Genomic DNA, 24,939 nt, shown 5'->3' on the forward strand with positions numbered 1-24,939 from the left:
GACATAGAATTTAAGTCCAATGAGTAAATTAGAAATAAAAGGGCTAATTAAAAAAGCATTAAAAGATATGTGGCAAATTAAATGGGATGGTGAGAATAAAGGGCGGCATATATACAATATTCAAAGAACAGTTGGAAATGAGAGGAGAATTTGTGGGAATAGAAAGAAAGACCGCATAATATCTCGCCTTAGAATTGGACACACTACACTTAACCAATCTTTATTTATAATAGGTAAACATGAGTCTGGACTTTGTGTAAAATGTCATCCTCCTGAAACAGCTGAACATATTTTAATAAAATGTAAAGGATATGATAAGGAAAGATTACAACTTATAGAATCAATTAATATAGAAACAAATCAGATCTCACTTCAGAAGATTTTAAATAAAGATGTGGATATAGACATGTTACACAGAATAATTAAGTATCTCAAAGATACAGAGGTCATTAATAGGATTTAAATAATTACCACATAGGTTAGTTACATTTTTTTTTTAGTTAGTTTTCATTACCGTCAATGCTCCACACTCCATCCTAGTAGGTGGCGGTAAATGCACCTAAAGCTGGTTTGCCAACCGCCATAAAACATCAAAGAAGAAGAAGAAGTGTTGTTTATGGAACAGTTATTGCGCGCGCGCGCGCTGTAGCAGGCTTCTATGTCCGCTTCATTTACTTTTATTACAACGATTAACACAATGATACATTAATAAGATTTTTTTTTCTGCTTAAAAGTGCAGGCTATTCTATAAAAAGTATTAGTCTGTCGTTGATTGTATTTGTCGTGCCCCGAGCTAAGATTAATGTTAGCCCGCTCTCTTTTGTGTTAGCAGTCGGAGGGCGGTCTGAACATTTTCAAGATTTCATTGTTATTAAACTCTTTGGAATAAACAATTCACCATGGGTTACTTAAAGTTAATAGAGATAGAAAACTTTAAGTCTTACAAAGGCAGACAAATAATCGGGCCTTTCCACAAGTTTACAGCGATTATTGGGCCGAATGGATCAGGTAAGTGTGTTGGCTTAAAATAATAACTCTTAATAAATGCTGTGACCGATAATCAAGGTTGTTATAATAAAAACAACACTAACGCATTCATTAATATTTAACAGTCGAATGAGGGTAAGGTAACGTTACGTTAAGTGCGCGTATAAAATGTTATGTTTGATATGTCATATTTGTTATGCCAAATTCTTAAAATTTATCAACACTAGTGGGGAAAAAGTACCTGATTTTGAAAAGCAAATTCGCTAACTTCAGGGAACACGATTTACTAGTTGTATATTAGCAAGCATTTTACTAGGGTATTGGATGATTATAAAGTACATATTAATGCGTTATTTTGCATGGCGATATTCTGGATTGTGTTTGTCATGTAAATATCCCTGATTCTAACATGGCCTTAAAAAAAACGAATAAACATACAAAACTTTAATTGTTTTTAAAGAAGTATCTTCTGCTCATCAAGCCTGCATGTATTTGATCCAAAGTACAGCAAAAACAGTGACATTTTGAAGGATTTTTTACTATTTAAAACAACTGTGTTATATTTGAATATATTTGAAAATGTAATTTATTCTTTAGATTTTTTTGGATCATTACTCCAGTCACAAGATCCTTCAGAAATCATTCTAATATACTGATTTGCTGCTCCCCCCCCCCCCAAAAAAAAATGTTTTTATTATTATTATGTTAAAAACAGCGGAATATAATTTTTTAAGTTTCTTTGATAATAGAAAGTTCAGAAGATCAGCATTTATCTGAAATATAAATCTTTTGTAACATTATACATGTCTTTGTAAATTTAAAGCATCCTTGCTAAATAGAAGTATTAATTTCTACAACAACCCCCCACCCCAATAATTTTTTTTTTAAAACAAATTATATTGACTCCAAGCTTTTGAATGGTATTGCGTATAATGTCACAAAAGCTTTTTATGTCAGATAAATTCTGATCTCTGAATATTCATATTCATCAAAGAATCCTGAAAAAAAAAAATACTCAACTGTTTAAAAAAAATTGATACTACTACTACTACTACTACTACTAATAATAATAAATGTTTCTTGAGCAGCAAACCAGTATAATATTCTGATTTCTGAAGATCATGTGACACTGAAGACTGGAGAAAATACAGCTTTGATCACAAGAATAAATTACATTTTAAAATATATTCAGATAGAAAGCAGTTATTTTTAATCATTAAAATAATGCACAATAATACTGCTTTTGCTGTATTTTGGATCAAATAAATGCAGGATTGGTGAGCAGAAGAGACTAATTTAAAAGAAGAAAAAAAAAACACATTAAAAATCTTAACATTACCATTCAAAAACTTTTGGCTGGTAATCTCTCAAAATAGTCCTGAGCTAGATTAAGCTTTGATATCTGCAAACCAAACTATCACTCTAAATTAAATATTTAATAATAATGTTTAATACCATAAAACTGCTTGATTTAAAGGGTTAGTTCACCCAGATAGCTAAATTATGTCATTAAGAACTTACCCTCATGCTGTTCTAATTAACTCTCTGTAACAGTGTGTTATTTTGCATTGTGTTTTTTTTTTTTTTTTTTTTTTATGCTTATCTAATGCAAACTTTTTATCCTTAGGCAAATCAAATCTCATGGATGCTATCAGCTTTGTTCTGGCTGAGAAGACCAGTAACTTGCGTGTGAAAACACTGAAGGATTTGATTCATGGAGCTCCAGTTGGTAAACCTGCAGCTAACAGAGCATTTGTAACCATGATGTACCAGCAGGACAATGGACAGGAGCTTTCATTTTCCAGAATCATCATAGGTACTTCACACACTTTGTTGTGGTTTTACAGTTGCATAATTAGTAGTCTGCACTAGGACTGCAGGATTGACAAAAATAATATTTGTTGATAATATTATTATTATTATTATTATTATTATTATTATTACACTATACACTATTATTACATTATTATAACAGCATATTGGCTTATTAGTACTTATAAAGCACACATTAATGCATTATTATGTATTACCATATTTTAGATAACTTAATCCACAGAATATTAACATTTTAGATGCCTTAAATGTAACCAATACCATTTTCGATATCTCAGCAAAAATTTTGCCATTATTTAAATTATTCAGTCACAAAAAAACTCCGTTTGTGTATTTGAAGGATATTTAAGATCCAGGATGCCGTTAAAAGTGAAACATCCACTTGTTCCTGATGATAAGAGGCGTGAAAGCTATAAAGGGACGAGATGTTTAAATAGGATGCTGTCCTGTTATCAGAAATGAATCGGCCATCAGTATACTATATTTCTGTGAAGACCGTGTCAGTAATTATAATGAATTTTTATTTGCCTTTTACGCAAAACACACATCTGGTGTAGACAGGTGTCAGCCATTTAAGGGATTGTTCACACAAAAATGCTTAACCCCAGGGGCATCATAGATGTTTCTTACACAGACAGATTGTATTGTCATGAGCCGCAGGGTTTAATTTGGCTTTGTGCACACAAAGTAGACATTCAAAAGGCCCTTTTTACCACCGCACATATAAAGTGCATTTGCAGCCTTTGACCGCTGAGTGGTGCTTTAACCACAAGTTATCAAACAAGCGCATCAAAGCACATTTTCACTAATAGATGTCAGTTTTGCCTCTCTGATGTGTTAGATTGATGGCTTCAGTAGTTAATCGATCTGTTTAGATAAAATAACTGACAAAAATGTACTGTTATTTTCATCACAAACATCACAATCAAAATGTTCATAGCAGAAAGCAGCAATTAAAGATTTAATGCTCACAACGTTATTAGTTTGGCATGTGATATAGGGAAAAAAGTTTACACAAAATAGCTTAAGCTATTTTTTTATTATTTTATATGCTACGTTATGAACATAAGATTTCAAACATACTGAAATACTTTATCCACGGAGTGAAGGCAGAGCGTGTTTCTGGTATCAGTGTGCGTGGAGGGGAAGTTGTTGCTGCTCACAGACTTTGCTTGCAGTGAGAGAGATGTTTCAATACAGCAGTCAATACAGATATTTATTATACATTAAAACAAGCAGGGCTGTAAAATAGTTTAAATCTCTAGATCAAATTCTAAAACAGATAATAAAGACAAATAAAATCACAGTAATGCTCTGTAGGAACACGCATCACGTGCACTTTGATCACAGTCAGTCTCCTTTTTACTTTATCCTCTAAAAGCATCTGATATTTACATTTAGACAATTACACCCTGCTGTCTTTTCACAGTTCCTACTCTTATAAATTACTCTCACTGCATGTTGACTTTTAAACCTAAACAGTGTTTCCCACAGCCTTGCACTCTATTTGTGGTAGCACTCCCCCGCCCCATATACTGTATGTATATGGAAATTAATTGTCTGCCAGCAGGAGGCGATTTAAGTTAGAGCTGTAGTCAAGTCCAGCTTTATCAAGTCCAAGTCAAGTCCAAGACCGAGTCCAAAGAGGTTTGAGTCAAAGTCAAGTCCAAAAGTTTTGAGCCCAAGTCAAGTCCAAATTATAGAAAAAGAAAAGGATTCTCTTCAGGACCACATACTTAACTACTGATAAATTATTTGATGTGAGAGACAGCATATCTCCTATTAAGAAAATAATTTTACACTATTATTTGTAATTATCAAAAAGCATGTGCAAAGTAACACCGTAGGACAGGGGTCTCCAAACTACATCCTGGAGGGCTAATGCCCTGCAGAGTTTAGCTTCGACTGGCCTTAACACTATCTGGAAGATTTTAGTGTGTCTAGTAAGAGCTGGTTCAAGTGTGTATAATTAGGGTTGGAGCTAAACTCTAAAGGACACTGGCCATCTAGGACCAAGTTTGGAGCTGTAGGGTCAAATTATTTTAATGGACTTTATTTACATTTTATTTACTTTATAATGCTGTTGTTGCTGACATTGTCTCATGTCAATCCAAATCCTTAAGACCTCCGTTCATATTCAGAACACAGTTTAAGATATTTTAGATTTAGGCCGAGAACTTTCTGTAATAAAAAGGTAATAAAAACATTATCAGAGTTGTCCATGTGACATCAGAGGGTCAGTTAGAATTTTTTGAAGCATCGAAAAAACATTTTGGTCCAAAAATAACAAAAACTACGACTTTATTCAGCATTGTCTTTTCTTCCGGGTCTGTTGTGAGTGCTTTCACTGCAGTGTAGTGATATCCGGTTCACGAACAAATAGGGCTGGGCGATATGGCCAAAATTCCATATCCCGATATAGCTCATTTGATATCCTGATAACGATATACATAACGATATAGCAATTTTTCTGTTAATTCAGTTTATGAATAGTCTATATAAAATTGCAATGTGGAAATGCAGTTTGAAATGATATACAAAACAAATAAAGGTAGTATGGATTAAATTTTCAATTTTTTCAAGCAAGACATGTTAACACCTGCCATTAAAATATTTCAACCCGCTATTATCGACCGTGTAGATATGTTTGGCAACAGCAGAAGTGATCTCCTTCCATCTGCGGGAGCTATGGCTATATGGTGTGCCACGGATAAAAGCCTGTGGAGCCGTTCACATATTGAGTATTTTGCGTGCTCAAGTTCGTTATTTCCAATGTAGGCGCGCGGTATGCGCAGTCATAATGGAAGCGCGGTGCGACGCGCCCGTTTTTCCAGGCGCGTCCGCACCGCATCGAGTTAAAAACATTTAAACTTTTTCATCCGTTTTAGGCGTCCATGCAACAGAAGTCGTCCCTCTTTTAGGTACAAGCTCCTCGGTTTGGGTTGGCTGGTCATCTTGTTACGTCTACTACCGTCTTCCTCCATGTTTGTTTATGTATTGCAGCATGCATGGGCATGCCTTTGCGTGAGGTGCATCTTGACGTAAAATTCTATCGTAAACGCCTTATCGTGGCGTAAACGATAGAGCCTTATATAAAACAATAGACATTTTCTATCGTGCAGACGATATATTTCGTCATATCGCCCAGCCCTACGAACAAATAATTCGATTTAACCGGTTCTTCTTGAACCAGTTCACCAAATCGAACTAAATCGTTGAAAGATTGACTCGTTCTCGAGTCAAGAACCGGTTGCATTGTTTTCGGATCGCCAGTAGTGACGGGAAGTTCGGTTCTTTTCCGCAAACTGGTTCACCGGTTCTTTTGCACTTGATGTAATGACGTCATGGAGATGATTGACTTTTAATTCAAGCCTTTCGGTCTTGCGCTCATAACATTAGCACAGAATCGGTTCAGAATCAATCACCAAAAGAACTAGTTCAGTTCAGACGCGCTGTGTGTCGGTCTGCTTCACACTCAATCACACATGCGCAGCATCATCAGCTCCTCGGATCTCAAATCGGACGCATACGACAGAAACGAGAACGAGTCAATCTTTCGTTCGTTATCTGGCTTGGCTCGGTGTTCATCTTCAGTTCTCTCTTCACAGCAGTTTAGTCAGTGTAATGTTTGAGTAAATGAATTTCTCCGGTTGGTTTGTTTTAGAGGGAGTGTCAGCCACGTTAAAAAAGTTAACAGCTTAAGTCATTTGTTGATTAATGCCTATTGGAGATGTGAACCATTTAAAACGATTCAGTTCGATTTGGTGAACTGGTTCAAGAAGAACCAGTTAAATCGAATGATTCTTTCGTGAACTGGACATCACTAAACTGCAGTGTTTTGAACACGCTCACAACAGACCCTGAAGAGAAGACAATACTGAATAAAGTAGAAGTTTTTGTTATTCTTGGATGAAAATTTATTTTCGATGCTTCAACAAATTCTAACTGATCCTCTGATGTCACATGGACTAACTACTTTGATTATGTTTTTCTTACCTTTCTGGACATGGACAGTATACCGTACATACATTTTCAATGGAGGGACAGCAAGCTCTCGGACTAAATCAAAAATTTCTTGAACTGTGTTCCGAATATAAACGGAGGTCTTACTGGATTGGGATGACATGTCATTAATGACATAATTTTCATTTTTTGGTGAACTAACCCTTTAAGGCTAGAAGGGATACGTTTGGCTCTACATAAATACAGCGAAAATTTTGTCATACTGTACTAGGGCTTGCATAGTAGTCGGCGCTGTCAGAAACAATCAACTACTCCAGCATGCATTAACCATAATGCATACAAAGAGTTTGGTACGATGTCAATTATAGGATTACAATATTGCGTGGAGCAGTTACTTTCTATTACCTTATCTATGTTGCATGTAAAAAATAAAGTATGTAATGTAGTAATTAGGGTTGGACCTGAAGCCGAATACCTTATTCGGAATTGCACGGATAATGTCTTCAAAAATGAATAACGGACAAGGAATAATTCTGCCTGAATACTCGGCTGAAGCTGGCACAGTCTGGTATTTGCTAGATAACAGTTGAGTCAGGGGATCAGTGCAATATTGTACACAGACCTCTAAAGTCACGAGTGTGAAGTGAATGAATGTAAACTTTGTGAGTGAAAAGAGCGCAAATCAAACCCTCCATTGCTGTTTCCTCTCCATGCATCTCTCAGAAATCAGAGCTTTGCAATATTAATTTTACCTGTAATAATACATCATACACGTTTTATTATTTGTATATATTTAAAAGGCAATGATTTAAACCTTAGGCTATGATATGAAATGAATGAATGGAATAAGCAAAGTGTGCTCAACAATCAAACAGCCACTATGCTAGTCTCAGTCTCTCAAAAACCAAACCTGTTCACTCACAGGATAAGGCTAATAATCAACTTCAGATACGGATACATTTTCTGCCTGGCCTACATGGTTGCATCTTTACTGCTGGTTTGCATGGCACACGCACATCTGTTTAGTGAAGTTCACTAAACTTTAAACTGGCTTAAGGAGTTTTGTGTAATGAAAATGTGCCCATTGAATTGATTCAGTTGTGTTCAAATGATCACTAAACGTTTGTTGACCTCATGACATCTCTTTGCTTGCATGATTTAGAAATTAATCAAGTTTAACACGACATACTTGTTCAGTGATAACTATGCAAAACAAAAAAAACTATGAAAAGTCGGTCTTATCATGTAACTGTATGACCTTGTATCCGAATGAAGATATGAAAAATGTTGTGATTGTTACAGATACAAATACTGGCTGTTACATGAACATTTAAATATTTAATGTCATTATTATAAAGGTTGTAAAATTTACATATGTAATTGTTGCATAAGGCTATAAATTAATAAACGTTTATTGATAAAAAAAAAAAAAAAAACATTTAATGTGTTTTCATTTACAATGGCATGAACCTCGAGTAGTCAAGTAACTCAGGAGTTAAAAAAAAAAAAAATGTACTAGTGTAAATCAGTAGTCTTAGTACCCCTATATAGTACCCCTATAGTGTACAACATCATAATTAGCATTTCGTTATTGTAAAGGGTAAGTTTAAGGCTATCTAGGTGTAGACGTAAATTAAACAATGTAACAGGTAGAAAATTTAATTAGAAACATCTAAACTTTTCAGAACGCTGCAAGTGCTCATGCACATCCTTTCCCGTAAGAAAATTGAAAGCTACGCCAAGATGGAGAAACAGCTGATCATAGCTGTACAAGGATAGCCATTTTTAAAATGAATTTATTAGCAGAGCTACTGCAAGGTATTTTTAGTGCTGGAAATCCATTTATTCTTTGCTGGAACTTCTGCGTCTTCATGGAGAGCAGGTCATGGTTGCCATGAAAAAAAAGATAAAGTCGCGTGCCTAGTGTTTTCCAAATGTTTTCAGTCACGACATCATGCAAATGTGGTTTTGTTTTGAATGAGATTATTATTATTTTTTTTTTTTTTTTGCTGGACTCGGTTGAGAACATTTGGCGAGTCCCTTGACCAAGTCCGAGACAAGTCCAAATGTAAACACCAACAAGTCCGAGACAATAGAAAAATGTCTAGAGTCCGAGACCAGACTCGAGTCCTACAGCCCTACTTTAAGAGCAGGAGAGAGGTTTCTCCGGTAACGGATGTAAAGCAGCGCTGAGCTTTCAAACGCTGTTTTATCAGGCATCACATGCAAGATGAAATGAAAATGACTTCGAACAGTTTCTAAATGCAGTCGGTTACATTCTGAAATACAGTTACCTTGTTTGTGACTAACTGCACTGTTCAGTTTCTTCAAAAACATGCTACAAGTAGGGTATTTAAGACCAAAAGAGTAGATGATTTTATGATTAATTGTGCAGCCATAGAACACAAAGTTCTTAGAAATTAATTTTCCTGCTTTGTTTGTTTTTTGTAGGTTCCTCATCAGAGTACCGCATCAATAATAAAGTGGTGGGTCTGTCTGAATACAGTGAAGAACTGGAGAAATTGGGAATCCTCATCAAGGCCAGAAACTTCCTTGTCTTTCAGGTTATTAGAGCTGCTTTTTTGTAACTTTTAAATATTAAAGGGTAAACTGTACTTCTCACAATACTAATTCATTATAGTTGGGGCTGTTTTGAGTATTTTTTTTTCACATGACATGGTTCAAGTTTTCTGTGATTGTTTAAAGGGGGGGTGAAATGCTATTTCATGCATACTGAGTTTTTTACACTGTTAAATAGTTGGATTCCCATGCTAAACATGGACAAAGTTTCAAAAATTAAGTTGTACGTTTGAAGGAGTATTTTTATTCCAAAAAAACCTCTTCCAGTTTGTCACAAGTTTCCGAAAGTTTTTTTCAAGTATGGGTCTGTGTGACGTTAGATGGAGCGGAATTTCCTTATATGGGTCCTGAGGCACTTCTGCCGGAAGAGCGCGCTCCCGTATAGCAGAGCACTGAGAGGCTGATCACAGGCATTCACTGATTCAGAGCGAGAGCGTCGCGGAAAAACACAAAAGAAGTGTGTTTTTGGGTGCCAGGGCAAGACAACCCTGCACAGATTACCAAAAGAGAAACAGCATTAAGGGACCAGTGGATGGAGTTTATTTTTACAGAGCATCAACGGAGTTGTGCAAGTGTTTTTGTTTGGTCCCTGCATTTCGAAGATGCTTGTTTTACAAACAAGGCCCAGTTTGACGCCGGATTTGCACATCGTTTATTTCTTAAGGATAATGCAGTCCCAACGAAAAAGGGTCACGGTCATGTGTTGGAACCACATGCGGTGAGTAAAACTGCTTCAAATATCTCTGTGTTGTTAACTTAGTTATCGGTGCGCAAGCACATCAAGTAAACAACATGCGATGTTGTCATCAAACTGCACTTTCCACATGTACAGCTTAAAAAAAAAAAAGACGACAAAGTGCAACTTAGTCATTTTCCAAAACCGCTAAGAAAATATATACAGTTTCAGTATATACCACATAGAGACGCCTTTGCTGATGCTGCTCATGTTAAATTTCAGCCTCTGGATCTGTGTCACAGCTTCCAAACCCTCTCAATGCAAAAGCCTACTGGCGCTCGTGATTATTTAACTCCACCCACACGTCACGCCTCTAGGCGCTCGTGTTTTTCCGGGAAACATCGGTACAGACTATCTTTCTCTTATAAATATAATAAAAATAAAGACTTTTTGGAGTTATGAAGGATGCAGTACTACTCTATAGGTACTCAAGATTAACAGGAAATTGAGTGAAAACGAGCATTTCACCCCCCCTTTAATCAGTCTGACCTAGGTCCAATATAGTTGCCTCGAGTGCAGAACATTCTTACTTTTTGAAAAGCAATTATATTTTAACCTGTTAGCCAGCACCAGAACGCAGGCGTCCTGAACGGCCCTAAACTTGCACATGTCAGTCAGTGTTTACGAATAGATTAAATGAAACGTTAAAAAATTAATCTTGACAAACTATGTATCATTATAAAGATCTAAGCCTCAAGCATCGACGACAGATCGCTGTTTTTAAATGGAAAGCTTATAAAGACTGTATTTGCTACATTTGTGTAAGCAGTACACATAAAAACATGAACAATGGAAATGCTGTACATAGGAACTACCCACTTTTGGGCATTTTCGCACCGGACTGCCTTTTTCAAGAACCATATTAGCTCCTTCTATGGAGCAGGGTCTAACCAGCACAAAAGGTACTATTCGTGACGTAAGTAGACACTGATCGGCCAGACGCATTCAAAGAATCCCTCACCCACAATGATTTAAAATGTTGTGTAACATACTGTAAAGTAGGGGTTGCACGGACTAATCGACTTCAATGCTCTGCAATGACGCTTTAAGCTTCCTATAGAGGACGCAACAGTATAATACATTTTTGAAGGACTTTCACATTTATGCACCGTTTCCAAACTGTTAAAATTATAAATAAATGTATGCTCTGAAAGGTCCACAAGACATGTGTGATTATATTACAGTCCTTAAAATTCTTGAAAATAATTAAACTGTCAGTAATAAAAAAAGCAAAGGAACAAATACAATAGAATAAAAAGATACAAATTAAACAAACTGCTTTTTTTTATGCATCTCTCAAGCATTATGATTATTTCATTTATTCACTGTACCATTTATTATTAATATCTCATTTCAGTTTAAGTTTGGCTTTAGTTTTGTATTTATTGCAGTTTATATGAAAAGGTTCATGTAGCGTGGTACAGGCTACTGCAGAAATGAATAATCAAGTGTAAAATAAAATATAGCCCACTGTCACTTTAAGCCGCACAGATCTAAATTACCGTTACATGCGTATTTTCATTATCAACTCTTTACATTCATTTATTACATGACCGACAAATGTATACATGAATAATCACTAAGCGCAGCATTTTGACAAATTTTTCTCAGAAAATTAGAATATTGTGAAAAGGTTCAATATTGAAGACACCTGGTCTAATCAGCTAATTAACTCAAGATGCCTTTAACCATTTAGCCATCACCCCCATTATGGGATTCACAGGTGAAGTTGCCCTACCTAATTTAAAATTGTAACCTTCAGTGTGTTCAGTGTGTTAATTAGTCTTCTCCCTTGACTGAGCCTGCATCTCTGCCGAAGGTGGTTGCGGACCCCGAGTGTGCACCCAATTTGGATCACCTCCAGGCTATATTAGATCAGATCTGCAAAATAAACTCGCTGTCTTGAGAGCTTCGAGCAGACATTTCTTTGGTAAGAGAGGAGCTTAGGCACGCAATTGAACCGATGCAACAAAAACTCCCTCAGCCTGGAGGAGTTGCCCCTGCTTGATCGCATCGCACTCTCCGATCCCAGCCCAGTGATGGTAAACCACCCAGACCCTTTGTGATTCGTGTAAACTTTTTACACTTGAGGAATGACATTTTACGCCAGGCCAGCGAGGCCCCTCTTCTCCACCAAGGTAAAAGACTGTTTCTCTTTCCTGACTATACTTCATCAGTTGCGAAGAAACATGCTGCATTCACGGACGTTAAAGGTTTGTTACATTCGTGTCCTGGATTGAAGTTTGGATTAATGTTTCCCGCGATTTTGAAAATCACTCTTCCCGGTGGAGCTACACACAACTTTGAGGACCCAGCCACTGCAATGGACTTTGTCAAGGTCAACTTAAAGTCTGGTGTCTCTTGTGGAGCTACATTTTGAAAGCGGCTGGCAGCCTGTTTGGTAAACTTGGGGTTAATTCAACCCATTTTCTGTTGGTAAGCTGCCCTGCTTTAAGTTTGTGTCACTTGGACTTGAGTCACTTTTCAAATTTTTTTATACTGTGTTTGTTTATATATTTATTCTATGATTTATTACAACTCGCATGAGCACTACTGGTTTGTGCTGTTAATGGAGCATGTTAGGATGTTTTTGGTAGTTTGTGGGATTTGCTCGCGTCTTGTTTGGGAAGACTCTTCAGCTCGTGTGGTGGTGGTGTGGGAAGTTCTCTCTTTTTCTCTCGCTGTGTGTGTGTTGTGTTTTGGTTTTTCAGGTCGCACATGTTTTAATTTATTTCTGTGACTGTTACATTCATACATTCCATGCTGCAATGTGTACTAATACTTGACTGGCATGCAGCAGTCTAGGATGCCATGATTAGAGGTCGACCGATAAATCGCTCGGCCGATATATCTGGCCGATATTTGTCATTTTTTTATATATCGGCATCGGCCGATATCCATGTTTAGTAGCGCCGATTTAAAGTCAGGCATGTCGGCGGGCATCCCCGTGTTATTGTTGCAAATCCAAAAGTTTTGTATTGGTTATTGTTGGTGACCAATCCAAAACTTTTGGAAGATTCAACAACAGTCCTGGGAGATAAAGGTAGTCAGAGATTTTCACTCTGTAAATGGGGTGGAGAAGTTCACAGCTCTTACAAACACTGCAGCGTGATTGAGGGCTACGTTACTCTGACCCGCTCACAGACAGCACCATGCTCTGAGAGACAGCTGTCCTGGATGCAGACAAAAACCAGGTTTCCATCCAACTAATTTGTATTTAGGGATGTCAATATTCGATAATTTCCATGATCGATCGCCGTTTAAAATAACGATCAATTAATAACCTTAATGCTGCAAAATGCGTCTGCAGCGGTATTATTATTATGTGCAAAAGCCACTTGGAAAAAAAGCTTTCTCACCCGAATTAAAGGGGTTTTAGTATGAATAAAATGCTAGTAGCAGGACTGTAAAATGAATAACGTTAGATGTGATTATGATCATTTGATAAAATGAAGAGAGCGCGCCATACGTTGGAGATCATTTACTTTGTTGACTGTTTCCCGTCAAGGAGACCGCTGAATGCGCCTCTTTAAATGGGTTCGTGGTGCTCGTTGTTATATTTTAAAACGCAACTGCAATGTTTTCAAATGATCCATTAGTAGTATTGCAATGGATCATCATTGATCGGTGATCTGTTCGGATTTAAACTGACCAGTGTAACCTTGTATATGTTTGGTTAACTGTGCTTTATTTTAATAATGAACAGACTGCGATGTAAGTTTGAAATTAGAATGAACTTTAGATGTTCTGTGTCATTTATACCAAACATATATGTTGCATAAATGTTGCTGGTTGCTAGTGTGTTTGCAGCACTACTGTTATTTATTTTTTATATTTTACATTTTTTATATTTTTCAGTTTAATTGATTTTTATTTCTAAAATTGTATTTATTTAAATGTCTATTTAAGTTTACTTTTATGTTCCAGCAAACTTGAAAAATTCTGCTTGATAAATGCTCTTTTATGTAAATGATTGACATATATATATATATATATATATATATATATATATATATATATATATATATATATATATATATATATATACAGTATTGTTCAAAATAATAGCAGTACAATGTGACTAACCAGAATAATCAAGGTTTTTCATATATTTTTTTATTGCTACGTGGCAAACAAGTTACCAGTAGGTTCAGTAGATTCTCAGAAAACAAATGAGACCCAGCATTCATGATATGCACGCTCTTAAGGCTGTGCAATTGGGCAATTAGTTGAATTAGTTGAAAGGGGTGTGTTCAAAAAAATAGCAGTGTGGCATTCAATCACTGAGGTCATCAATTTTGTGAAGAAACAGGTGTGAATCAGGTGGCCCCTATTTAAGGATGAAGCCAACACTTGTTGAACATGCATTTGAAAGATGAGGAAAATGGGTCGTTCAAGACATTGTTCAGAAGAACAGCGTACTTTGATTAAAAAGTTGATTAGAGAGGGGAAAACCTATAAAGAGGTGCAAAAAATGATAGGCTGTTCAGCTAAAATGATCTCCAATGCCTTAAAATGGAGAGCAAAACCAGAGAGACGTGGAAGAAAACGGAAGACATCCATCAAAATGGATAGAAGAATAACCAGAATGGCAAAGGCTCAGCCAATGATCACCTCCAGGATGATCAAAGACAGTCTGGAGTTACCTGTAAGTACTGTGACAGTTAGAAGACGTCTGTGTGAAGCTAATCTATTTTCAAGAATCCCCCGCAAAGTCCCTCTGTTAAAAAAAAGGCATGTGCAGAAGAGGTTACAATTTGCCAAAGAACACATCAACTGGCCTAAAGAGAAATGGAGGAACATTTTGTGGACTGATGAGAGTAAAATTGTTCTTTTTGGGTCCAAGGGCCACAGGCAGTTTGTGAGACGACCCCCAAACTCTGAATTCAAGCCACAGTACACAGTGAAGACAGTGAAGCATGGAGGTGCAAGCATCATGATATGGGCATGTTTCTCCTACTATGGTGTTGGGCCTATTTATCGCATACCAGGGATCATGGATCAGTTTGCATATGTTAAAATACTTGAAGAGGTCATGTTGCCCTATGCTGAAGAGGACATGCCCTTGAAATGGTTGTTTCAACAAGACAATGACCCAAAACACACTAGTAAACGGGCAAAGTCTTGGATCCAAACCAACAAAATTAATGTTATGGAGTGGCCAGCCCAATCTCCAGACCTTAATCCAATTGAGAACTTGTGGGGTGATATCAAAAATGCTGTTTCTGAAGCAAAACCAAGAAATGTGAATGAATTGTGGAATGTTGTTAAAGAATCATGGAGTGGAATAACAGCTGAGAAGTGCCACAAGTTGGTTGACTCCATGCAACACAGATGCCAAGCAGTTTTAAAAAACTGTGGTCATACAACTAAATATTAGTTTAGTGATTCACAGGATTGCTAAATCCCAGAAAAAAAAAAGGTAGACACTGCTATTTTTTTGAACACACCCCTTTCAACTAATTGCCCAATTGCACAGCCTTAAGAGCGTGCATATCATGAATGCTGGGTCTTGTTTGTTTTCTGACAATCTACTGAACCTACTGGTAACTTGTTTGCCAAGTAGAAATAAAAAATATACTAAAAACCTTGATTATTCTGGTTAGTCACATTGTACTGCTATTATTTTGAACAATACTGTATATATATATATATATATATATATATATATATATATATATATATATATATATATATATATATAAATAAACCTGTTTTATATATTTAATACTTAGTCAGTTTATTGATTAGTTTGGTTAACTTTGGATATTCAGGGACAGGACTCAAATTTGTTAGCAGGAACTGTAATGGTTTAAATCAGCCTATTAAATGTAGCAAAGTTCTTCACCATCTTCAACAATTAGGTGCCCATATTGTTTTCCTTCAAGAGACTCACTTAAAATCTTCCAGCCATATCAGATTAAAGGGGAGGTGGGTCAGTCAAGTATTTCATTCTAATTTTAATTTTAAATCTAGGGGTGTTGCCATTTTTATTCACAAATCGGTTCCTTTTGTGTGCTCTAATGTAATAGCTGACCCCAATGGGAGGTTTGTGTTTGTAACGGGACAGCTGTATAGTAATTCTGTGATTCTGGCCAATGTGATTGGTCCAAACTGGGACGACGACAATTTTTTCCATCAATTGTTCACCAAATTACCTGACATGTCCGCACATCTACTTATTATGGGGGGTGACTTCAACTGTTGGCTTAATCCTGTATTAGATCGTTCTTCTACTGGACCAGGTGTGCCCTTGAGGTCTTCTAAGACCATTTTATCCTTTATGGATGAGTTCTCGGTCTCTGATCCATGGCGCTTTCTTAATCCGTCTGGTAACGTATTATTTTTTCTTTCATGTACTTCACTCTTTTTTTTGTATTGATTATTTTTCTCCTGGACAACAGTTTTCTCCATTCTGTTTAGTCTTGCTCTTATGATACTATTCTAATATCAGATCATGCTCCAACTACACTGGAGTTATTCATACAGGAGCGCGAACGTATGTGCCCCCTGTGATGTCTCAATATGCGCTTGCTATCTAATGAGGATTTTGTTACGTTTGTTTCTAATCAAATTGACTTTTTTCTTACTACCAACAGAATTTCAGGGATCTCAGCCTCCCTTCTTTGGGAGACTTTGAAGGCAAACATTAGATGTGAAATTATTTCCTACAGCAGCTATGAGAACAAACAACAGTTTTTTTTTTTTTAAAGGATTTGAGGTTACGAATCTCCCAGCTTGATAATATCTATGCTTCCACCCCATCCCCTAACATATATAAGGATCGTCTCTCTCTCTTCAGGCTGAGTTTGATGTTCTTTCTACTAAAGAGATTGAGGAGCTCTTACTAAAGGCTAAATATTGTTATTATGAATCTGGGGATAAGGCGACCAAACTTTTGGCCCATCAGCTTCGACAGGTTTCCTCCTCTCAGCAGATTCCACAAATTCATACTCCTTCTGGTGTAACAACCGATCCTAAAAAAATTAATGATCAGTTTAAACTGTTTTACTCCTCTTTATATAATTCTGAGGTTGGGTCTGATCTGTCAAGTCACCTTTATTTATATTGCGCTTTAAACAAAATACATTGCGTCAAAGCAACTGAACAACATTCATTAAGAAAACAGTGTGTCAATAATGCAAAATGATAGTTAAAGGCAGTTCATCATTGAATTCAGTGATGTCATCTCTGTTCAGTTAAATAGTGTCTGTATATTTCTTTGCAATCAAGTTAACGATATTGCTGTAGATGAAGTGACCCAAACTAAGCAAGCCAGAGGCGACAGCGGCAAGGAACCGAAACTCCATCGGTGATAGAATGAAGAAAAAAACCTTGGGAGAAACCAGGCTCAGTTGGGGGGCCAGTTCTCCTCTGACCAGACGAAACCAGTAGTTTAATTCCAGGCTGCAGCACAGTCAGATTGTGCAGAAGAATCTTCTGTTTCCTGTGGTCTTGTCCTGGTGGTCCTCTGAGACAAGGTCTTTACAGGGGATCTGTATCTGGGGATCTAGTTGTCCTGGTCTCCGCTGTCTTTTAGGGCAGTAGAAGTCCTTTCTAGGTGCTGATCCACCATCTGCAGTGACCCTCTGATCTGGATACAGACTGGATCTCGTGGCTGCGGTGACCTCGGAATAAGAGAGAAACAGACAAATATTAACGTAGATGCCATTCTTCTAATGATGTAGCAAGTAGATAGGGTGTTATGGGGAGTGTTTCCGGTTTACCTAATTAATGCAGCCTAAAAATCCTTTAACGGATTTGGATATTAAAAACATATTAGTATGTTATGTGTAAGCCAGGTTAAAGAGATGGGTCTTTATTCTAGATTTAAACTGCAAGAGTGTGTCTGCCTCCTGAACAATGTTAGGTAGGTTATTCCAGAGTTTAGGTGCCAAATAGGAAAATGATCTGCCACCCGCAGTTGATTTTGATATTCTAGGTATTATCAAATTGCCTGAGTTTTGAGAACGTAGCGGACGTAGAGAATTATAATGTAAAAGTAGCTAATTCAAATACTGAGGTGCTAATACCATTCAGGTTTTTATAAGTAATAAGCAATATTTTAAAATCTATATGATGTTTGATAGGGAGCCAGTGCAGTGTTGACAGGACCGGGCTAATATGGTCATACTTCCTGGTTCTAGTAAGAACTCTTGCGGCTGCATTTTGGACTAGCTGTAGTTTGTTTGCTAAGCATGAAGAACAACCACCCAATAAAGCATTACAATAATCTAACCTTGAGGTCATAAATGCATGGATTAGCATTTCTGCATTTCACATTGAGAGCATAGGCCGTAATTTAGATATATTTTTGAGATGGAAAAATGCAGTTTTACAAATGCTAGAAACGTGGCTTTCTAAGGAAAGATTGCGATCAAATAGCACACCTAGGTTCCTAACTGATGATGAAGAATTGACAGAGCAGCCACCAAGTCTTAGAAAGTGTTCTAGGTTATTACAAACAGAGTTTTTAGGTCCTATAATTAACACCTCTGTTTTTTCAGAATTTAGCAGTAAGAAATTACTCGTCATCCAGTTTTTTATATCGACTATGCATTCCATTAGTTTTTCAAATTGGTGTGTTTCACCAGGCCGCAAAGAAATATAGAGCTGAGTATCATCAGCATAACAGTGAAAGCTAACACCATGTTTCCTGATGATATCTCCCAAGGGTAACATATAAAGCGTGAAGAGTAGCGGCCCTAGTACTGAGCCTTGAGGTACTCCATACTGTACTTGTGATCGATATGATACAACTTCATTTACTGCTACGAATTGATGGCGGTCATATAAGTACGAATTAAACCATGCTAATGCACTTCCATTAATGCCAACAAAAGTGTTCAAGTCTATGCAAAAGAATGTCGTGGTCAATTGTGTCAAACGCAGCACTAAGATCCAATAAAACTAATAGATAGATAAACCAACGATCAGATGATAAAAGCAGATCATATTTAACCCTAAGGAGAGCAGTCTTAGTACTATGATATGGTCTAAATCGTGACTGGAAATCCTCACATTTACCATTCTTCTCGAAGAAGGAATATAATTGTGAGGATACCACCTTTTCTAGTATCTTGGACAGAAAAGGGAGATTCGAGATTGGTCTATAATTAACCTCTTTTAGGAGCTTAGATGGTATAGGGTCTAACATGCATGTTGTTGGTTTAGATGATTGAATAAGTTTATACAATGTCTGATCAGGAGAGATCTGTCAGCCCTGAAGAGTTTTTTTGACTCACTGGAGTTGGTTATGGTAGATGCTGATATTGCTGAGCAGTTAGAGGGTCCAGTCACCAAAGATGAACTTAAAAGGGCAACATTTTCTATGCAGTCTGGAAAATGTCCAGGTCCAGGATGGTTTTCTGACCGAGTTTTACAAGACCTTTTTTGACAAATTAGCACCAGTCTTGTTAGAAATGTTCAATGAATCTTTTACTATTTTTAAATTACCTCACACTCTTAATCAGGCCTCCATATCTTTACTCTTAAAAAAAGAAGAACCTCTTTCCTGCTCAAGTCACCGTCCAATTAGTCTTTTATCTGTAGATGTAAAACTTCTGTCTAAATTATTTGCTCAGCGACTGGAATCAGTTTTGCCTTTTGGTAATCTCTCCTGATCAGACCGGTTTTGTCAAGAACAGACATGGGTACTTTAATCTCAGACTACTTCTCAATGTTGTTTATAATCCTTCCACTTCAATGGGGCCGGAAGCCGTAATCTCATTAAATGCGGAGAAGGCTTTTGACAGAGTGGAGTGGAACTACCTTTTTTACACTTTGGAGAAATTTGGTTTTGGCCAGGAGTTCATTTCGTGGACTAAGCTGCTCTATTCATCCCCTGTGGCTTCTGTCAGAACTAATGACACCCATTAAGATTATTTCCCTTTGCACTGCTCCACTTGTCAGGGCTGTCCTCTGAGTCCTCTTTTATTTGCTGTTGCTATTTAACCTCTTGCTATTGCACTTCTGTCAGAGCCACGCATCACTGGAATAACAAGATATGGTCTTGAACAGAAGGTCTCCCTCTATGCCGATTACTTATTATATGTGTCCAATCTTTCTGTCTCAGTTCCAGCTGCTCTTGACATCCTTCAGTCATTTGGTCAGATTTCAGGCTATAAACTAAATTTGGACAAGATTGAGCTGTTTCGTTTAAATCAAGATGCCCAAAAAGCGACTCAGGGTTTCCCATTCAGAATTGTCCCGTTTGACTTTAAATACCTTGGTATCCAGATTAGAGACCGATTTGAAGATTTGTTTGATTATAATTTTGCCCCTGTGTTAGATCAGATATGGATGGACTTTTAATGGTTGTCATTGTTGTCTCTTTCCCTTGTGGCCAGGCTCAATTAATTTAAGATGAATATCCTCCCCAAACTGTCATATCTCTTCCAGTGCATACCTATCTTTCTTCGTCAGTCTTTTTTTCACAAATTAGACAAGTTAATCATTGAGTTCATATGGAACAGGAAGGTCCCTTGTTTGCGCATGGAGCTGTTACAGAGACCTAAGACCCCTTGGGGGCTTGGCCTTTCCCAACTTGAGGTTTTATTACTGGGCTTCCATCCTTAGAGTAATTCAGCTTTGGATTTCTCTGGAGGGGGCACCAGTTCCTCCTACATGGTTGAGTATGGAGATGTTTTCTGTTAAACCAGCTTCATTGACTGCTCTCATTCATGCCTCTCATAGCTTTTCTCCCTCCCTTTTTTGCAACAATATTTTAGTTAAATCCATTATTAAAATTTGGAAGCAATTTCGACGCTACTTTGGTCTACAGACCTTCTCTTTCCTAGCACCTTTATCAGCTAACCCTGTTTTTCATCCTTCCTTATAGGGGTGTGACGGTTAGTATATAACCGTGAGACCGGCGGTTATAGTTGAACACCGTCATTAGAACTTTATAACTGCCAAAACCGTGTCACTAAAATATTTTTTACAAACATTTTTTATCAAAAATTATTTTCATTTTTTAGATAGGATCATCAGATGCGCAATATATCGGGAGACATGCTTTTTACCACTTAATGAAGTTTTGTAAATCGTCAGACATGATATTTACCACTTCATTAAATTTTGCTTTGTAGAAAACCTTTCTTAAAAACTAATTTCGTTTTGAACAAATTTTATCTTAATTTTAATAGATGTTTCATCAACCAATTGCATGTATTTTAATAAATAAAAAGCAAATATAGCAGACAATGATAACGTGACATGGAAGCACCAGCGCGCCGCATTCACTTGCACTGCACTGTGACCTAGAGCGCATCTCATTGTAAATGAAACTCAGCGTAGGCCTATGCCTCATACTCTAGCATTAAATATTTTTGCTGCATCCTTTCCAGAACAGACAATGGCTTTTTTGATTTTTTTTTGCGGCTCGCATCAGCAAAGCATAGACCGCAAAACAATCAGCGGATGGCGGGCGGGTGCGGCTTTGAAATTTGCTCAAAAAACTTTGGGGCGGATGATGTTTTGTGACAGATCTCCTTAATAAACGGAGGTCTGAAATCTCTGCCCCTTTACCGATCAGAGCGCGCGCTGAAACGGAGTTAACCCGCTATCTCCAAGATCAACCAATTGACTCTACGGCAGATCCACTAGCATGGTGGGGAGACAATATGAAACAAAATGAAACACGCTATCCAAATCAAGCGGTAGCCAGGCACGTCTGTGCGCTCCGAATGTGTGTTCTACACCGCGGGGAACATTGTAAATAAAAAGAGAGCCGCACTTAATCCAGATCAAGTTGACAGACTGGTTTTTCTTGCCAACAATATTAAGAAATGAATTAGGCTAGGCTATGTGCCTTAATCCTGCTGCTGTTTAAGTTGTCACATTATTGTTTGTGCCTATTCTGAATTGTTTTTCATTTTCTTTTTTCATTTAGCCTAATGTTGTGGGATATGCATAGTGGCACTTCATATAAATTTATATTCTAAAATATTCAAAAAAATAATAATCTAGATAGTCCTGTTTATGACCCACTGTTTTGCGCGCTCATGTTCGTTATTTCCAATGTAGTTTTTTTGTCGTTTTTTCCAGGCGCCTCCTTACTGCATCGAGTTAAAAACATCTAAACTTTTCAGAGAGCCGCAAGCGCACCGCAGGTCATGTGACAAGAACTAACCAATCAGCTTCACCCTTTCCCGTAACAACATTGAAAGCTCAGCCAAGATGAAGGAACAGCTGACCATAGCTATAAATGGATTGCCATTTTTAAATAAATTTAGTAGCAGAGCTACTGCAAACGATTTTCAGTGCTGCAAATCCATTTATCCTTTAGTGGGGGGGTGGGGGGGGGGCACTTAGATATTCTAATATATTCGAATGCATTGCATGATATTCAATAAACGTTCGAATTAGATTTTTCTCAAAAGTGGCAGCCCTATTGCCTACCATGAAGGGTGCGATTTCACATTTATACAATCTCATCTATTTTTTGCAGCCTACCCCGCAGCATAAAATTAAAACCCAATGGGAGGAGGATCTAGGGGAGGGAATCTCGGAGGAGCTGTGGGTTGCCATTTTGCGTCGGGTTCACTCCTCATTTATTTGTGCTAGACATGGTCTGATACAGTGCAGGATACTACATCGTACCCATCTCACTCGAGTGAGGCTTTCCAAAATCTATAATGATGTCGATCCCATGTGCATTAGATTTCCTCAGGCTCCAGCTACTCATGTCCATATGTTTTGGTCTTGCCCTTCACTATTTAATTTTTGGAAGCAGATATTTGATTCTGTTTCTGTTTGTACAGGGCTTCATTTTGATCCAACAGCATGTACCGCTTTGTTTGGGGGTTTACCTCCTACTTTGCATCATCCTAAATATAAAGCTGACTTTGTAGCCTTTGTCTCCCTTTTGGCTAGACGTTTCATTTTATTAAGGTGGAAGTCTCCTGCACCTCCTTCTCACTTGTCTTGGATCAGGGACACACTTCAGTTTGTGAAGTTGGAGAAAGTTAGGTGCTCGATACATGGTTCTCTTGCAAAGTTTAATAAAACTTGGGGTCCATTTTTTGCACATGTTGAGGGGATTGATTTTTACAGCTATTCCAGTGTAGTCACCCTGATTGTCTACTAATTGTGAGTTTTTTCTTGTGTGAATTTGTAGAATGCTGTGATGTTTTTTATTTATCTCTGTGTAATTGAACATATTGGGCTTTTATTTAGCGGTGGGTGATCATTTTGTGGGTTTGTTTTGTTTATTTTTTCTTGGGGTTTTATATATATATATATATATATATATATATATATATATATATATATATATACAGTACAGACCAAAAGTTTGGACACACCTCATTCAAAGAGTGTTCTTTATTTTCATGACTATGAAAATTGTAGATTCACAATGAAGGCATCAAAACTATGAATTAACACGTGGAATTATATACATAACAAAAAATTGTGAAACAACTGAAAATGTCATATTCTAGGTTCTTCAAAGTAGCCACCTTTTGCTTTGATTACTGCTTTGCACACTCTTGGTATTCTCTTGATGAGCTTCAAGAGGTAGTCACCTGAAATGGTCTTCCAACAGTCTTGAAGGAGTTCTAAGAGATGCTTAGCACTTGTTGGCCCTTTTGCCTTCACTCTGCGGTCCAGCTCACCCCAAACCATCTTGATTGGGTTCAGGTCCGGTGACTGTGGAGGCCAGGTCATCTGGCGCAGCACCCCATTACTCTCCTTCTTGGTCAGATAGCCCTTACACAGCCTGGAGGTGTGTTTTGGGTCATTGTCCTGTTGAAAAATAAATTATGGTCCAACTAAACGCAAACTGGATGGAAAAGTATGCCGCTGCAAGATGCTGTGGTAGCCATGCTGGTTCATTATGCCTTCAATTTTGAATAAACCCCCAACAGTGTCACCAGCAAAGCACCCCCACACCATCACTCCTCCTCCTCCATGCTTCACGGTGGGAACCAAGCATGTAGAGTCCATCCATTCACCTTTCCTGCATCGCACAAAGACATGGTGGTTGGAACCAAATATCTCAAATTTGGACTCATCAGACCAAAGCACAGATTTCCACTGGTTTAATGTCCACTCCTTGTGTTCTTAAGCCCAAACAAGTCTCTTCTGCTTGTTGCCTTTCTTTAGCAGTGGTTTCCTAGCAGATATTCTACCATGAAGGCCTGATTCACACAGTCTCCTCTTAACAGTTGTTCTAGAGATGTGTCTGCTGCTAGAACTGCGTCTGCCATTGACCTGGTCTCTAATCTGAGCTGAGGCTGTTGACTCTGATGAACTTATCCTCCGCAGCAGAGGTGACTCTTGGTCTTCCTTTCCTGGGGCGGTCCGCATGTGAGCCAGTTTCTTTGTAGCGCTTGATGGTTTTTGTGACTGCACTTGGGGACGACTTTCAAAGTTTTCCCAATTTTTCGGACTGACTGGCCTTCATTTCTTAAAGTAATGATGGCCACTCGTTTTCCTGTACTTAGCTGCTTTTTTCTTGCCATAATACAAATTCTAACAGTCTATTCAGTAGGACTATTAACTGTGTATCCACCTGACTTCTGCACAACACAACTGATGGATCCCACCCCATTTATGAGGCAAGAAATCACACTTATTAAACCTGACAGGGCACACCTGTGAAGTGAAAACCATTTCAGGTGACTACCTTTTGAAGCTCATCAAGAGAATGCCAAGAGTGTGCAAAGCAGTAATCAAAGCAAAAGGTGGCTACTTTGAAGAACCTACAAAATGACATATTTTCAGTTGTATCACACTTTTTTGTTATGTATATAATTCCACATGTGTTGATTCATAGTTTTGATGGCTTCAGTGTGACTCTACAATTTTCATAGTAATGAAAATAGAGAAAACTC

The 24,939-nt window shown here is 37.5% G+C and overlaps 1 protein-coding gene across 1 annotated transcript in view; it reads left to right on the forward strand.

The window, feature by feature from the left end:
• The first annotated feature begins 594 nt into the window (after positions 1-594).
• LOC113108120 (structural maintenance of chromosomes protein 1A-like) overlaps positions 595-24,939 on the forward strand; it is a 53,609-nt gene continuing 29,264 nt past the window's right edge. The window contains exons 1-3 of the mRNA XM_026270948.1: positions 595-1,008; positions 2,615-2,803; positions 9,235-9,347. Of these exons, the coding sequence (XP_026126733.1) occupies positions 900-1,008; positions 2,615-2,803; positions 9,235-9,347 (411 nt within the window). The 5' untranslated portion in view covers positions 595-899. The remainder of the gene's footprint in view (positions 1,009-2,614; positions 2,804-9,234; positions 9,348-24,939) is intronic.

This window comes from Carassius auratus, chromosome 9, assembly GCF_003368295.1.
Source record: "Carassius auratus strain Wakin chromosome 9, ASM336829v1, whole genome shotgun sequence".
Classification (NCBI taxonomy): domain Eukaryota; kingdom Metazoa; phylum Chordata; class Actinopteri; order Cypriniformes; family Cyprinidae; genus Carassius; species Carassius auratus.